Source organism: Melanotaenia boesemani, chromosome 8 (genome assembly GCF_017639745.1).
Source record: "Melanotaenia boesemani isolate fMelBoe1 chromosome 8, fMelBoe1.pri, whole genome shotgun sequence".
In the NCBI taxonomy this organism is placed as follows: domain Eukaryota; kingdom Metazoa; phylum Chordata; class Actinopteri; order Atheriniformes; family Melanotaeniidae; genus Melanotaenia; species Melanotaenia boesemani.
In genome coordinates this window covers 3,875,324-3,893,267 of record NC_055689.1, presented here as the reverse complement: position 1 = coordinate 3,893,267, position 17,944 = coordinate 3,875,324, and the positions used below count along the sequence as shown (strand labels likewise).

Genomic DNA, 17,944 nt, shown 5'->3' with positions numbered 1-17,944 from the left:
CATTACCGACCCAGAAAAAGCCCTCCACCCTTTTCCGGCTCAGGACCATGGTCTTGGTCTTGAAGGTGCTGATTCTCATCCCAGCTGCTTCACACTCAGCTGCGAATCGCTCCAGTGAGAGATAAAGATCACGACCCGATGAAACCAGCAGAACCACATCATCCACAAAGAGCAGAGACCCAATCCTGAGGCCACCGAACCAGATCCCCTCAACACCTCGGCTGTGCATAGAAATTCTGTCCAAAAAACTTATGAACAGAATCGGTGACAAAGGGCAGCCTTGGCAGAGTCCAACCTGCACTGGAAACGATTCTGATTTACTGCCAGTGATGCGGACCAAGGAAATCTAAAAGGCAAAACTAAGGTAGAGGAATGTGTGTTTGGTGGATTATTTCTCCTCTTTAACAAAACCAGCTGATGAGTCACCTGTACATTCAGGTAGAACTGGGAAAGATAGAGCTGCTGTGTGAGGACCAACACAGCTGACCTTGGGGACAGTCCCCAATCACTCTGATTTCTTGGTGGATGGTTGTTCTCTTCCACAGTAAGAAGGAAAAACAACACTTACTCATTTTCCGCCATCAGTGGGTGAAGAAGATCAATACGCAGCCAAACCAGCTGGCTCTTCCCCTTCATGCTGGCCACCAGTCTGGTCCCATCTAGCTGTGGGGTGGCATCCCAGTCCTCAAACAGGAGTGGTTGGTCAGTCTAGAACCAACACCAAGCTGATCAGGTCTCTCCTTCCTCTCCACTCCCAAACCCTGATGAAAGTCTGGGATAATCCTGGTTCTGTGAGGGACAGTGTTGTCATCCTGGAGGATGGAGTTCAGTCAGAGATTCTGGAGACATGGATCACCTCTGACTCCAGTCATGTTCCAGTCATCCATCTGGGACTGAAACACACCTGCAGCACCTGGCTCTCAGAACCAGAGTGATACCAACATGAACCACTGTTCTACCTGGTTGTGAGGGTCAGGCTTTCCATCCAAACGGAATCCAGCACCAGCCGGTTTTATTAAAGACGAGAAATAATCCACCAGACACACATTTCCTTACCGGAGTAGCTGCAAAGAAACAGACGAGGCAGGAAAAGATGAAAACCTGGAACAGCTTCAATGTTTTCATCTTGCTCATCTGTTAGATCTGCATTTCCAACCTTTTTCTAAAATATATAGATTTTATTTTCTGCTCAGTTTGTTAGACTGTAAACACAAAGCACATCTTTTCTGTCCCGTATGACGCAGCTGGTGTCTATATAACTTTGAAGAGTGAGGAATATTTCATTTATCCTCCCAGATATCTTTATTTTTCAGAGGAATAAAGCTGATTTGGGCCGTGCATGAAACAAATCACATCATTGATGTGATCGGAATATTTAACCCACTGCGGTGAGCTTCATCATCATCATCATCAATCCTGTAAAGTATTGAGCATGACGAAGCCATCTCGTGGACACGTGTTTGGTCCCGGCTGCTTCACGTTTTCTAATAACACGGAAGAGTTTCTTATATGTTCGAGTTTTTGTTTGTTGTGAGTAGCGCCAGTGTTGAATTTGCACCCCAAAAGATGAACTTGATGCTGCCGCAGAGATGGAGCCCAGATGCTGGACGAGGTGAACATCTGCACCACCGCACGTCCCTCTGGTCGGTCTGCACGGCTGCTCATGTTTTGCTTTATTGTTTATTTGGCCTGGATTGACAAGTTAACGAGTTGCTCTGCAAACAGACGGTGTGTAAGGAACAATGATGGCATTAGAAAGTCGTCTTTTATGGTGCCTGAGTATATTTTTTATTTTGTTTGGCTTTTTAAAAAAGCTGTTTTGTTTGTCCAAGTGTTTTTTTTGTTTGTTTATTTCTGTTAATGACAAACTTTCAGAGCCTATAAAGAAAGAAATAAGCTAGCTTGATATTTTTTCCTCCATACAGATAAAACAAATACAAATGTTTACAAGTTGTAATTAACCAAATAGAAAAAATGAGCTCCAACAGATCTGTGGGCAGATTCATTCACATTTCTTTATTTCCTTTATTTTAAACTTGATGTTATGACTGTTTGTCCTGTTTCTTTTCTTTTTGTTTTTTTTAAGTTTATTGAGTTACACTTGTGAGAACAGTGCTTCCTCGGCAGCATGGTTTACCAAGGTGGATCTGTCCCCAACACCAGACCGGGTCATGCTTTACCGGGTGATGACGTCCACTCACACTGACCTTTAACCCCAGACTCTGTCCAGTCTTGGACTCTGCCTGCTGTGTCTCTCACAGCTGAAAGCAGCCGTTTCTGGATGGTAAAAACTCACCATCGTTAGGATTACACCTACAGAGTAAAACACTATCACGACGCACCCTACTGTACTGTAGGTATTCCTGGTTGGATAACTGGTGTCTAAGACCGTAATTCAGGCAGTTTAGTGTCAGTTAGTGTGTGAAAGATGACAACAGCACTTTCATTTCCTTTTTTTTCTGTCTGCATCCAGACTTTTCACGTCATCACTGAAATCACCACAATCACAGTTTAAGGTCTGCTGCTGCTCGTAGTTGCCAAGCCGGGTTTGTGTACAGCTGTCGTGCTCCAGCCATCGTTATGCTAAATGATGATGAATGGAGACAAACGGGGCAGTCAGAGAATGCTACTCTACACCAAAGTGCAATTGAACGCAGAGGAAGCACTGTTGTTGTCGAGGTGAAGCCCATCACCGTGCATGATACGATGGTTGTTTTTCTTCTCTAGTGTTATCCTCTTTCTGTTGGTCTGTCTTAACTCAGACTCCATGTTTCTTTCTTTCTCTCTCATGTACAGCTAGCTTCAGTTTGTCCTCAGACAGGTACTCATTGATCCGTACGGTTCTTCTGTAGGTTAATGCAATGATTTTAAAAGACAATAAAAGATTTAAAATGAACTGTGGTGTCCTGCTCCTTTGAGTTCTTGTTACGAATGTGAGATAATTATTACCTTCCCATACTTTCACATAGTCATGCACTCTCTTAATTACCAGTCTCACTGATACATTTACAGAAAATCCATGAACTCTGATTCCAAAAAAAACTTAAATAAAATTAGAATATGATTTCTAAATCTCATTATACAGGTGAAACTCAAAAACTATGAATATTGTGCAAATCTTTATTTAATTAATTCAACTTAAAAAGGCAAACTAAAATAATAACTGTGTCCCAATTCAGGGTCTGCGCGCTTTGAAGTGAAGGTTTGTTGGCTGCATACGTCCCATGTGGAAGGCTCCTCTGAACCCAGCCTACAAACCTGGGCTTCGGTCGGCCTGTAGGCTGCTGGTGGTGGAGCCTTCGCAGCCTCCTTTCTCCCAGAATTCATTGCGCACAAGATGACGGCCAATAAGCAAAAAACTCTAAAGACTATGTTTTTCATTTAGCGCACTTTAGTAGAAACTTGACGAAACCAAATACATTAAAGCATGTTTGTTAAACGTGGCATTAAAATTCTGTAATATTTGATTCTCGTGGATTTTTAAGGAGTTCATGAAGGTGTCCCTGCTGGAGAACAACAGACTCTCAGACAGTGTATCTTTTTTTTACATTTTTACTTTTTTACGTTCTAGGATTTATTTAATCTCATCCTTTATTTCAGCAGCCACATCAAAGCTTCACTAAGAAGCTTTTTACCAGCTCAGAAACATCAACAGAATTAAACATTTAGTCTCCCAGAAAGACCAGGAGAAACTCCTCCATGCATCCATCTCAAGTAGACTGAATTACTGTACTGGTCTTTAACAGGACTTCCTAGTAAGACCAGTAAACATCTGCAGATCATACAAAAACGCTGCTGCTAGAGTTTTAACCAGGACTAAGAGATCTGAACACATCACACCAGTTTTGAAATCTTTACACTGGCTTCCAGTTAGTCGCAGAATAGATTTTAAAACCCTTCTGATTCCCAGAACGGTCTATGCCCAGAATACATCTGTTATATGTTCAGAGAATATAAACCTAGCAGAGCTCTTAGATCCAAAGACTCTGGTCAACTAGTCCAGACCAGGGTCCAGAATAGAGTCCAGACCAGGGTCCAGTGGAACAGCTGCCAGTGGAGATGAAACTTCCAGCAAACGTAAACACTTTAAATCCAGGTTATACATTTTTGTTGCGCCTCTGCATGAAATCTGCACGCTGACTTTTTACTGATCTGCTTTTAATCATTTTAATGTAATTTCTTATTTTATTATGATTTTATTGTGATTTTTTGCTGTTTATTGCTGCGTTTTACTGCTTTTTAATGCTTTCTTTCCACCACCTGTAATGCTTTTTAAGTTTTATGTGAAGCACTTTGAATTGTCCTGTACATGAAATACACTTACCTTGGCTTATTACAGTCAGCAGTCACCATAGAAACCAATATTTATTCTACTGCTTGCTACACATTGTTTTCACTTTCAACTAGACCCACTGTCATTTGATCATTTTAGATCAATGGTTTTACAATCATTAGATTTACACTCTCCCACAGACTATATAAAATACATGTCATATAAATACACAGACAGTATTTAAAATGTTCCTCAAACTTTGAAGATCCACCATCTACAGTGTAGAACATCATCAGAAGATTCAGAGAATCAGGAGGAATCTCTGTGTGCATGGGACAAGGCTGGATGCTGGTGATCGTCTGCATTAAAAGCAGATATGATTCTCTACTGGAAACCACTGCATGGTCTCAGGAAGACTTCCAGAAACCACCGTCTGTGAACACAGTTCACCCTGAAATCCACAAATGCAGGTTAAAGCTCCATCAGAGACCAGAGAAGAAGCCAGATGTGAACAGGATCCAGAACCAGCACTGTCTTCTCTGGAACAGCAGAGCAGCTAGAATCCTGCATCAGTCCAGAATGGGACAACATTCCTCTCCTAAAACTCCAGCATCTGGTCTCCTCACTTCCCAGACGTTCCCAGACATGTTAGAAGAAGAGGGGATGCTACACCATGCTGGACACCACCCTGGAACTACTTTTTACATCATGCTGAACACCATCCTGAAACTACTTTTTAGACCGTGCTGAACACCACCCTGGAACTACTTTTTACATCATGCTAAACACCATCCTGGAACTACTTTTTACACCGTGCTGAACATCATCCTGGAACTACTTTTTACACCGTGCTTAACATCAACCTGGAACTACTTTTTACACCGTGCTGAACATCATCCTGGAACTACTTTTTACACCTTGCTGAACACCACCCTGGAACTACTTTTTACATCATGCTAAACACCATCCTGGAACTACTTTTTACACCGTGCTGAACATCATCCTGGAACTACTTTTTACACCGTGCTTAACATCAACCTGGAACTACTTTTTACACCGTGCTGAACATCATCCTGAAACTACTTTTTACACCTTGCTGAACACCACCCTGGAACTACTTTTTACACCATGCTAAACACCATCCTGGAACTACTTTTTACACCGTGCTGAACATCATCCTGAAACTACTTTTTACACCTTGCTGAACACCACCCTGGAACTACTTTTTACACCATGCTAAACACCATCCTGGAACTACTTTTTACACCGTGCTGAACATCATCCTGGAACTACTTTTTACACCGTGCTGAACATCACCATGGAACTACTTTTTACACCGTGCTGAACATCACCCTGGAACTACTTTTTACACCATGCTGAACATCATCCTGGAACTACTTTTTACACCATGCTGAACATCACCCTGGAACTACTTTTTACACCGTGCTGAACATCATCCTGGAACTACTTTTTACACCGTGCTGAACATCACCATGGAACTACTTTTTACACCGTGCTGAACATCACCCTGGAACTACTTTTTACACCATGCTGAACATCATCCTGGAACTACTTTTTACACCGTGCTGAACATCATCCTGGAACTACTTTTTACACCGTGCTGAACATCACCCTGGAACTACTTTTTACACCATGCTGAACATCATCCTGGAACTACTTTTTACACCGTGCTGAACATATATATTTTAGCTTTTTTCTGTTTGTATTCACTTCATTTACTTATTTTCACATTTGTCTTTTTGGTGTAGATTTAAGCTTGTTCTGCAGCTTTAGTTTCCTCCTCACAGCACATTTCCTTCATTCCAGTTTAAAGGGAACTTGTGTTCTGCAGAATAAGCAGAGAACCAGGATGTTTTGTTGTAAAATACGAGGCATGAGAGAAGATCTGGTTTTGTAACTTAAAGCAGCTCTGACTGTGGTGACTGTTGTGGACTTCATTCCTACTTCATATGTTTTGGGAAAGTGGACAAAAATCAGGGTGAATCATGCAGAAACATGATTTGTTTCCATCCATGTTTCCATTTTGATGCATAAAAACACAAAAACAGAAGCCTGAAGCAGCGAGGCAAAACGTTTTAGTCTCATTAAAACACCTGAGTACTCAGGAAGGTATTTTCCACACCTGGAACTGGTTCAGGAAAACTGGGAGATCATGTGACAATCAGCAGGTGAAGTCTTTCGTAATGTTCGAGGGTTTAAGGGTTTTACAACATTTCTCGTGACTCTTCCAGAGCAAGACCTGCTGACTGAGCTGAAACATTAACCCGGTCTATCATGGACCACATGCAGAGAACCAAATGGGAGGAACTGGTCCAGGTTTTCAGTCTTCTCTGTGCAGAAAGCACTGAATGAACTTTCTGTTTACAGGAGGAACAAAGGGAGAAAACAGGATGCTGTGAACGTTTTTTTTTCATCATTTCTGATTAAAATAAATGAGACTTCTAGATTCTAACGCAGACTTTGTGCTTGTTCTGAAAAACAATGACAGCAGGCTGAGTTTACCTCATGAAACAATAGCTTTTTACAGAAATATCAAAAGTTTAACATAATGGAAATGAAAAATAATAAATAAATCAATTAATTAATCAATATATTATATCAAATTTTCCAAACAAAATTCAGTCAGATTTAATTTTGTCCTAAATTATACTGCAGATATTATGCCAAAGTTTATGTTCTAGTGCAAAGTCTGTGTGTGGGAATATTTAAAAGAAGTAGTTCACATCACTTTTACCTTCAAAGCTCAGAAAATCGTCTTTCTTTCCTCTTACGGGACTATTTCAGTGCATGTTACTGTTTGATATATTAAATATTCATTTATAAAAAAACTCTTAATATACAAACATTAAAAAGGAAAGAGACCTTTTCATACCATTTAAAGGAAATTTCTGGACATTTTGTGTATGAGTTTTGGTTTTGTTGGGTTTTTTTTTTTTTGAGTGTGAACTTTTATTTTATTTAAAGCTATTTTCTCTCCCCTTTTCCCTTTGTCTTTTATTAAGTTCAAAAATAAATGTAATAAACCAAACTAAACAGTTTAAGTGCTTAGCGATGAACAACTGTCGAATATTCCAAGCATACATATCATATATTAATACTTCTGAAAGTACAGTTTTGTTTTTGTTCTTCCAAATTCTTAACAGACTCATAGAAGTTTGCTAAATAATTTAAAAATTACAGAAAATTTGGAGAAATCTTTTAACACTATACACCTGAGTAAACTTTACCAAAAATCTAAATAATTAGCAAACATCTGCAGATTGAGGTTTTCTAAGACTTTCTGCTGGTTACAGATGACGTCATCGTGGCAGCCAATCAGAAAATCGGACGCCTGCACGGGGCAGCTCTATTTAAAGCGAGTCCGCGGGGATTCACCGGTCTCAGATTTGTGGTAAAGTCAGGAAAGTTTGGTCCGGTTCACCGCAGCTGAAGACGAAGAGAAAGATGATGGAGATGAAGGTTCTGCTGCTGCTTGGTTTTGCTCTTTGGTTCCGGACTTCACGAGCCGCCTCCTCTTCCTCATGTAACCTTCCTCCCGCCCAGTGGTGCTCGTCCCTGGACTCAGCTGCTCAGTGCGGGGTGAGTTTCTCAGGAAAATTAAAAGGTGTGAAGTTTTCCAGCTGCAGGTGAAAAACTAACTGACCCAGCCGCGGTGGGTTAGTTAACCGGTGGGTTAGTTAGCCGGTGGGTTAGTTAGCTTCACCACCAACAGACACGTTAAACTCTGGAAAGTCAGAAAACTCTTTGTGCCTTAAAGCAGCGGCTCAAACCGGTTAAACAAGAAGATGGAATAAAGTTAAAAGTCCAACTTTTAACTAGTGTTGTTGTAGAATCACGCGGAGGAAGTAATCTGAGTAAATGAAGGAGGAAATATGGGAAAATATGAGGAAGTAAACCATGCCTTAAAAACAAAAATAGAAAAGATATAAACGTAAAACATTCTATATACACGCATACATGTACATGTATAACTATACATAAATATAAAACGTAGATACAAAATGACTGAATACGACTAAAAATACATAAATGGATAGAATAAAAGAAATAAAAATAAGAAATACATAAATATGAGTACAGAATACATACAAAACAGATCATTTAAAAATAAAGAATAAGTAGAAAAATAACTAAATAAATTAATAAAAATAGAGAAATGGATAAAAAGTAAATGCATGAATATTTAAAGGAGCAAAAAATGAAATCGTTCCAGGTTTGCTGTTGTTTCTGCCTGTAGACTAAAACAAGGTGACTCATTACCCATGTTGTGCTAGTTACTGGAAAAAAAGTAACTAGTTACTAGTTACTTTACTTACATCCATCCATCCATCCATCATCTATCCATCCATCCATCCATCCATCCATCCATCCATCCATCCATCATCCATCCATCCATCCTTCCATCCATCCACCCACCCATCCATCCATCCATCATCCATCCATCCATCCATCCATCCATCCTTCCATCCATCCATCCATCCTTCCATCCATCCATCCATCATCCATCCATCCATCATCCATCCATCCATCATCTATCCTTCCATCCATCCATCCATCATCCATCCATCCATCCATCCATCCATCCATCATCCATCCATCCATCCTTCCATCCATCCATCCACCCACCCACCCACCCATCCATCCATCCATCCATCCATCCATCCATCCATCCATCATCTATCCACCCATCCTTCCATCCATCCATCCATCCATCATCTATCCATCCACCCACCCACCCACCCACCCATCCATCCATCCACCCACCCACCCTTCCATCCATCCATCCATCTTTCCAGTCCATCGCAGGAAAAATGGACTATGAAAATGAAATAATTGTATAGATAATTATTAGTAGATCAATAATAAGCCAATAGTTAACTTTGTTCCCACAGCTTTGTCTGTGCTGTACCATAAAATAAATTTCTTAATAACTAAATTGAAAATAAAACTTTATATTATCCCTTTCTAAATGACATTTTACTTCAGATTAATGATGATGATGATGATAATAATGAATAAAAAATCAGATGAGAAAGTCAGTTTAGAAACAGAAAGATAATAATCTGCTCACATGAATCACAGAAAACATTAGAAAAATGTTCACATTGATCTTTTTCAGCTCGAGACACCGGAGACAGGAGACTAAAGTTCTGGAGACCGTCTTTCTTTGACCGCCCCGTGTCCCTGAATTAGACTAAGAGATATAGAAAAAGAAACTTTTGACGTGCACGTACATGCATGCTAGGGCTGAGCAATGCTGCAGATTTACACATCTATCTGATAGCATGTAAGTTAGGGCTGGACAGTAATTCATTATCAATATTTATCACAATATACTTTAATTCAGTAACGGTGATATGAGTTTTGAACACATTTCCGATATTTCGATATACATACAGTTTATGATTACAGCGTTTCATTGAAGTCACGTGCAGACAGACTGATGAGGAGTGGTTGCTGTGCAGACTCCTCCCCCGTCCTAACGCGCTCATACGAGGCTTGGTCCTCTCGCAGCAGCAGTCAGAGCAGGAGGTGATCGACTCCGCTCCATGACCAGGCTGAAAACGTTCAGAGCTGCTGCTGGCTGGTCCCTAACCATCAGATAGTCATGTCTATTAATTTCCACCCGTAAAACATGCTGACAGTCAGAAGATGAAGCACCAGTTGTTGCTCGGTCTTTTTTTTCTGTTTATTGTAGCGATTCTGAGCACTTTTGTGCTCACTTTTTTTTAGCCTGGTTGAAACAGCTTTGTTTAAATCTATAAGAATAACAAATAAGCCTGTGTTGTCGTTTAAAGTTAAAGATATTAATATTGAGAACGGTAAAAGCTTTATTCATCCTTTGGTAATTTCAGATTTCTTTGTTTGAAGGCTAATTTAAGCTTTGTTAAATAGAAATAAAAGATGAACAATAATTTATTGTACGGGTTTTATTTCTAAAATGTTATACTGGAGGAGTTTCATAGACTTGGCAAAATAATTTTTAGTTTTACAGAATATGTTGTGGCATTTTTGGCAGTTTTTCTGAGGCTTTTATATTGTTTATATCAATATCGGAATTATATCTTATCGTCGGAAATTAAAAATATATCGTGATACAAGTTTTGGCCATATCGTCCAGCTTTAACGTAACTCCAGGACAAATATCACAGATACCGATGCTTTTTTTTATCTGAAATCGTTTAATGATTTAATTTAATTGTTGGTCATGATTGTGATCATAATATAAGGCAGTAAACACTTTTAACAAACTGAATGGCAGAACTGAAATTTTAATTGAAGCTTTTTTGTTTGAAACAATATAAAATAACATCAACAATGTACAATAACTTTTTCCCTTTTATCAAATTAGCGAAACAAAAAAATCTGTAATGGTTGGTTCTCATTCACAGAAAAGTTGCAAAACAAAGTATAGATCTCATCACGCTGGTATGGAACGATGGTGATACTGGCTGTGGTATTGATATTTGGATCAATCCGCCCAGCCCTAGCATGCAAGGAACCGTCCGGAGGAAATTCTGTGGGACATTTTCTAACGTGACACATTGCAGATTGTTTTCTGAGCGTTACAAGCGTCCAACTAAAAGCTCCAGGAAGGAAGATGTGCAGCGGGAGCTGAGCTGCTGGTCTGCTCTCTGTTCAGGTTCTGAAGCAGTGCCTAGAGTCGGACTTCCTCAGGTCCCGGCAGACAGCAGATAAGGTCCAGGTGGCTCTTTACTATGAGAGTCTGTGTCCTGGATGCAGAGGGTTCCTGGTCGAGATGCTCTTCCCCACCTGGGTCCTCCTGAATGAGATCATGTCTGTTACTCTGGTTCCCTACGGTAACGCTCAGGTCGGTGAGGATGCAGCGCTACAGCCCTGCTGTACACGTAGAAGTCGTATCGTAGTTTTCATCCTGCTGTTTTTGTTTGTTTTAAACCACTAAATCTGCTGCGTAATTCCAGGAGAAGCCAGATGGACCAAAGTACACTTATGAGTGCCAGCATGGACAACCTGAATGTCTGGGGAACATGATCGAGGTAATGTTTCACCCAAACAGAGGTGTGAAGCTACCATTTCATTTCATTTCTCAGTGTTTGTCTTTCAGAGAAGATACTGTTTTTATTTCGTTAACCAATGAATGGAGAACATATGAGGTGAGAGTTGATGAGTGGACCGCCCTGTTTTTCCCAGACTTGTGTCATGAACATGACCAACATGGCGTTCCCCATCATCTTCTGTATGGAGTCCTCCGCTGATGTCATCGGTTCAGCCGAAAGTGTAAGGAAGTGGTGTGTGCGCCTACATAGCCGGTCAGTGGGTGTGTTTCTTTTTGTTGATGCATCCTTATTTCTGCTTAGTGTCTGAAACTCTACGCCCCTGCGCTGGGCATCGACAAGTTAATGAGCTGTGTGAAAGGAGATCAGGGAAACCAGCTGATGCATCAGAACGCCGTGGCAACCGGAGCTCTGAAGCCTCCACACCAGTATGTGCCCTGGGTGACGATTAATGGGGTAAGTCTTCATCGCAGTCATCATCACATCCTCTCAACCTTCAGACAATCTGTTTGAGAAACACAACAAAGTATTCACCAGATGTTCTTCCACCACCAGCGTCTCAGGAGCGGTGGTGTGTGGCTCTGTGGGGTGAACTGTGATGGATAGTTACCCTTTAGGTGATCTACAGAAGTTTTCCAAGCATTTCTATCGCGTACTGTGAAGTACGAAGTACGTGGTGAAGTACGGAGTATGCATATGCAAACTTTTTAATGAAGGGGCAGATCTATGGGGATGCGGCGCCCGGCCCAGCTGATCCCTGCTTCAGCGTCTTGACCCTCTAACTTCTACATCCTTAAATTATACTGATAAAAACAAATATCTGGAACGTCCTGAAGGCTGCCATAGCCCTGAGATAGAAGATATAAATATCCTCTCAGGTTCTCCAGATGATGTTTTAACACACAAAGTTAAGTTAAAAGTGTAATGAATGATGTCTGCTGAAGGCGATGGATGGTCACAGATCAATACATCCATTCATCTCTTGCCAATAGTGACTCAATCATGTTTTGTTGGAGCATATTTCTCTAGTTAGCAAGATAGTTAGTTGTGATTACAGTAAACACAGGAGTAGTTTGTGAAGAAAGTTTAGAGAGTTTTGCTTCAGGGCTGAAGGTTCAGTTACAGTTCTGTGGTATCAGTATAATCAATGAGGCTGATCAGGTGAACCAGGTTCCATCCTGACTGTCAGACTGGGGAAAACTGCTTGAGTGCATGAATCCTTTCTGGCTTCTGATGGAAATGAATGTGTGCAGGGTTAAAGTATCCTGGCACCATTGATGTGTGCTAATGTTGTCACGTTGGGTTCATCTACCAATGGCTTCGCTCTCAAACCAATCAGAAGTTGAGTGGGGCCTTGGAAAAGGTGTGTTAGGGATCCAGCTGCAGTTTAGATCCACGCTATCAGCTCTTTGGATACAATGGAACGGAGACTGTGGTGAAACTGAAGCTGCAAACGTTGGTACCTCCATGTTGTTGCTGAGTGGAAGGTCAGCTTGTGGACCTGATGTTTAAGTCACATATTTATGGACACATGCTCTCTGTCTGCGGGAGGGAGTGGTTCACCTGCATGAGCGCACACGTGTCGGGGAGGAGAATTGTGAGTGCACAGCCATGTAGAGTCTGAAATGACATGCTGACCTTTTAAAAGAGGTAAATAAAGAAATGTTCAGATGCAGCCTGACGTTGATGACAAAAAGAACGAATCCACAGGGGGGACTGACTTTCCTGATCTTCCATCCTGAAATCCACGATCATCGAATCGCGGACAAAACGCAAGACGGCGGCTAAGAAGCTATGAAATACCGGCAGAGAGCAGAGCAGCTTCCCCGTTAGCTCAGTTGGCTGTTACGGAGCTTCAGTAGATAACGAGACAAACGAGAGCTGAACACAAAGAGCCATGACTACCACAGTGGCGGCGTCTGTAATGGGTAGAACGCCTAACCCACGCATGCACACGCACAACCAGTTTTCAGTGCTTGTGATATTTCCAAAGTCAGGTTGAATTTCAGAATGTTTTATTGCTCACTGCTCAGGCTGTTTTCTTTTTTACACTTCTGTAAATGAACATTGAAAGGCCTGTTCTGAATGATTTATTTCTTACAAAGAACTATTAGCATTTTCTGTTAGAAGAAGTGTGATTTGACAATGTAAAAAAGACTGTTCTTTACTTCAGACACACAGGGATCCATATCACACAAAAAAATTAGAAATAATTTTTCATGATTAACACGATCAAATGCTTTAGATGCATCAATGAAGCACGTCAACATGTGAAAATTTGACCATTATATTTATTTATAATTTTCTTTAGTGCAAAAATACCTTTCATCTAAAACCAGATCGGTTGTCCGTGCAGGACGCTCCTCTCAAATCTACTCAGTAGAACTATGCCCAGCGCTTTGGACGTAACACTGGCCAGAGCTGTTCAGCTTCCCCACATTGTCTTTGATAACTGGTACCAGCACAACAGAGAGCATAGAATCAGGTAACACGCCATAACTACAAATCCTGTCGCTCATCACCACCAGAGGGCGCCGTTTCTCACCTGCAAGTTTATTATGTTCAGCTGTGATATTATCCAGACCACATGCTTTATTATCTCCTAACTTCAATATTGCTTCATGGACTTCAGCAGAAGTGACAATAACATCATCATTAAACTCTACATTATCCACTACAGGTGACTTTTTACACAGTTTGACAGTTCATCCACCACAACTGTGAAATGCCATCCGAACCTCTCACACCATCTATATGAGATGGACGGGAAGTTTTGCAATTAATAATTTTTTTTTTCTTTCCAGAAGTCATTATTATTATTTTTTTGCAGCTTCCTTGCCAGTAAATCTGACCTCATAATATTTTTGTTTCTTTTAATATAGCAAAGTACATATTTAAATCGAGCGTTTTTTTATTGTCAAGCAGAGGGTCATGTCTGCTTTTGCCCACCTCAGCCCATTTTTAAAAGCATTTTGAGCCTCAGCATGGAGATCTTCCACATAATCCTTCTAACCTGGCTTAGCATAGCACCCTTTAGTCTTATGTTTATGTAGAGGCCTGATTCAGATACCGAGAGACTCTCCGATAGCGTCATACAGGGCACATCATTTCTTACAGTGTTGTACATTCTTACAGTTTTTTTTTTTTTTAAATTTTTGTAACAATAGAATTATTGTTCCGTGTTTATGTTGTTGTTCCGGGAACGGATTTAAGTGATGCACATATAGATGATGATATAGAGATGTGAGCTGAGAGCCGGCTAAGTGCTGGCTTGTCAATAAAGTTACAACTAAGAAGAAACTACAAAGGAGTTTCGTCGTACATTCTGTGGTGTTTAATTAAAGAGGAAACGGAATGAAACCATATACGTCCTTTAACCAGCTACAACATGTTACAGAACTTTAATTTTCTACATGTTTTCCTTCCCACGCTTCAGTAATTGGCATTAATATGTGACGGTCAGCCAGGACGGGATCAGCCAGCAGCAGCTTCCAGTCCGGTCCTGGAGCAGAGGGAACGTCTCCGGATCTGAAACCGGAAGCTAATGGATGGGGGAGGGGCCTGTGACGGAGGAGGGGCGGAAGCTGCTCATTGAGAAGAAATAAACGTGCTTTCACCTTAGTTTCCAAAAGTCTCCAATATCACTAGAAAAAGTCTCTAGCCTTGTTACTAGTCGCTCTGAAAAAGTCACTTGATGGGTCTGAAAACTCGCTAAATATAGCGCTAAAGTAGCTAAGTTAGCAACACTGATTTAGCCGAGCTCTGATGTGTGTCTGAGTTTAATCGGTGTACCGAAAACCGGGCACTGACTGCGTTGTTTGGAATGCAAACTACCATTAAAACTGGAGACAATTCCAGGTTTTGGAAAATTGGGAATAAAAAGGGAAAAATGAAAGCAATGAAGAGGAAAGACCAGGATGTTCAGAGTTAACTTAAAAGCCTGCAAGTTTCAACTAAAGCTGTTTTTTATGGATCAAAGACGAGTTGTGGAGCAACCTTTACATGATCTTATTTTCTTATTTTGCAGGAGCATACAGAAGATCTGCAGGACAAAGCCATGTCCTCTCTCTTCACCCTGGTCTGCAGCTTGTATAAGGTACAGTTAACATCCTCAAACCTCTCAGTGCAACACCTCTTCTACCTTTTATTCCTTTGGTTGAACAGCAACCTCTAAACAGCTCTTCTTGTTCTTTTAAGGGTCCCAAACCAGTTGTCTGTGGAGGGACTCAGAGACGACACTACAGAAGTTACTGCAGGAACGAGTAAAGGGGCAGAACCAGCCACAGGACCACATCTCTAACTGGACCTGCTGTGGCTTCAAAACCAAAAACACTGACGAATATTTTACTCAAGTTTTATTATTTTTTATTTCTTTGTGATCATGTTTCTGAAAGGTGACAGTTCTGATATAAAAATAAAGTTTGATTTTACTCGCCGTTGTGTTTACACCAGATGTCTCTTTTCAAACCGTCTCCATTAGATGGCGCCACATCTCATAAATCATATTTCTATTTTTCTATCTAGTTGCTGTGGAAAGTTTTTCATTTGTTTTACTTCACTCTCTTCATTTAACATTTGAATAAACAAAATCAGAAATGAGAGTGGTTGTTTGTCTCTGTGTTGATGGACGATGTCCAGGTGAACCTGCCTCTCGCCGGGATAGACTCCAGCTTCCCTGTGACCCTGAATCGGACTAAGCGGTGCAGAAAATGGATGAAATGAATTAAAATCAGAAGTAAATCTTTCAAATGTAAATGATGAAACATCACAGTGACGGATCATGTGGAATGCTTGAAAAACAATATAAAAGACAAATCGATGAGAACAGAAGGAAAAGCATTAATATAAGGACAGGTATTGAGGGGAGGGTGAACTCGTGTAAGGAATGTAAATCCTGTGATTCCAGAATCTTCTTTAAAATCTGAGTTTTGATCATTTTTTGGTTAATTTGTAGTTTGCTCCAGGATGTAGGGAAAGACTTTAACTGAACACAGAATTAACTAAAGTTTGGTTTGAAAGCTGGAACTTTACATTTATGACCCCTTCCAAGCAAGCGCAGGATTTTAATAGCTTTGTTTTTAGAAACTGAACCAGAATTATAAATCAGAGATAATGTCATCTCTTCCATCGGGTCAGGTTGTTAACAGGCGGGAAGAAGTTGCATCTGAAGAACCACAGATTAATTTTCAGATCCACAGAAAGAGCATTCTGGATGAATATCTGTAAAAATTTAGATAAAAGATATATAATAATAATTATGATATTGTTATACGATGACAGCATCATAAAATGGACTGGACTTTGAAAGTGATAGATCACTTATCATTATAAACAGAAGTACTTATGTACTCATGTACTCTGCCACCTTGTGGTGATTTAGTAACAGCAGCTGTGTAAGGAAATAAAATATTAGAAGTTTTCCTGCGCTGTGCTGATGAAACAACTTTTCTAGAATCCTCTGTTTACATTTACTATTGAGAAAACTGAACAAAAAGACCTACCCACTGGAAAATCAGAATGAAAATGCTGATTTTCCGCTTTGGCAGATTAAGTTGTCCATCATGTAATATGGCAGCTTAGTAGATAAATTCCAGACGTTCAACATAACTTTGCCAGCAAGGAGTAATAGCTATGAAAAGTTCACAGCACTGTGATCACTGAAACATCTATCTATCTACAATAAGAAAACACAGAAAAGCAACTAAATGTGGCTAACGGTTAAGTTCAACAATGAAAAAAAAAATAGGTACATCATTATTATTGTTGTTATTATGATGCTGTCATCATATAACAATATCATAATTATTATATATTATCATGATGTTATTATAATTACATCAGTTTTATTACAGTCTTCACCATCACCTGCTGAGATTGGTCTATTGACCTTTGCCTCAAGACTCCTTGCACCTTATCTATCTATCTATCTATCTATCTATCTATCTATCTATCTATCTATCTATCTATCTATCTATCTATCTATCTATCTATCTATCTATCTATCTATCTATCTATCTATCTGTCTGTCTGTCTGTCTGTCTGTCTGTCTGTCTGTTTGTCCTTTAGCTAGTGTACTCAGGTGTGTGTCGCTGAGACAATGAGACAACATTAAATCAAACTATAATGGACGTTTTAACTGCACTGTTTGTGTGATCTCGACCGGGTAAACACTACTCGAGAAAATATGAGCATTTTAAGTTCAAAATTATTTTATTGACCCGTCCGCCATGTAATATGGCAGCTTAGCACAGCAGTTAAACGTAACTTAGGAGTTCACAGCACTTTGATTACAGAAACGGTGAACAATCTGTTGTCATCCTGGTTACTTGTCCTCCACTAGGCTTTCATTTTTATTAATTTGTATTTTATTCCTTCAGGATCACTGTATGCCTTAAAGAACATTGTTTTATATGGGTCAACCATACAGTCTATGGGGTCAACGCAGTTATTATTGTATGTATAATATAATATACAATGTGCTTGCAAGATGTTACACGTTAATCTAGACTTTTAATTTGAAAGAATTATTCTAACTTCCTGGCTGTCTGTTAATGCATGTATGGTAATGCAAAATGGAGTCAGCTTATAAACTGGTTATAGTGAATACACTGAT

The 17,944-nt window shown here is 40.1% G+C and overlaps 1 protein-coding gene and 1 long non-coding RNA gene across 2 annotated transcripts; both read left to right on the top strand.

Annotated features, from left to right (window-relative positions):
• LOC121643813 lies at nucleotides 1-2,896 on the top strand. Its single transcript, XR_006011167.1, has 2 exons — nucleotides 1-698; nucleotides 1,088-2,896. It is a non-coding gene; the product is annotated as an uncharacterized LOC121643813 (long non-coding RNA).
• Nucleotides 2,897-7,653: 4,757 nt separating this feature from the next.
• On the top strand, nucleotides 7,654-15,766 carry LOC121643808 (gamma-interferon-inducible lysosomal thiol reductase-like). Its single transcript, XM_041991361.1, has 7 exons — nucleotides 7,654-7,873; nucleotides 10,938-11,126; nucleotides 11,239-11,313; nucleotides 11,468-11,554; nucleotides 11,635-11,787; nucleotides 15,359-15,427; nucleotides 15,529-15,766. The coding sequence occupies exons 1-7, from the start codon at nucleotides 7,739-7,741 to the stop codon at nucleotides 15,595-15,597; spliced, it is 777 nt and encodes a 258-aa protein (XP_041847295.1). The 5' UTR covers nucleotides 7,654-7,738; the 3' UTR covers nucleotides 15,598-15,766.
• The last annotated feature ends 2,178 nt before the right edge of the window (nucleotides 15,767-17,944 follow it).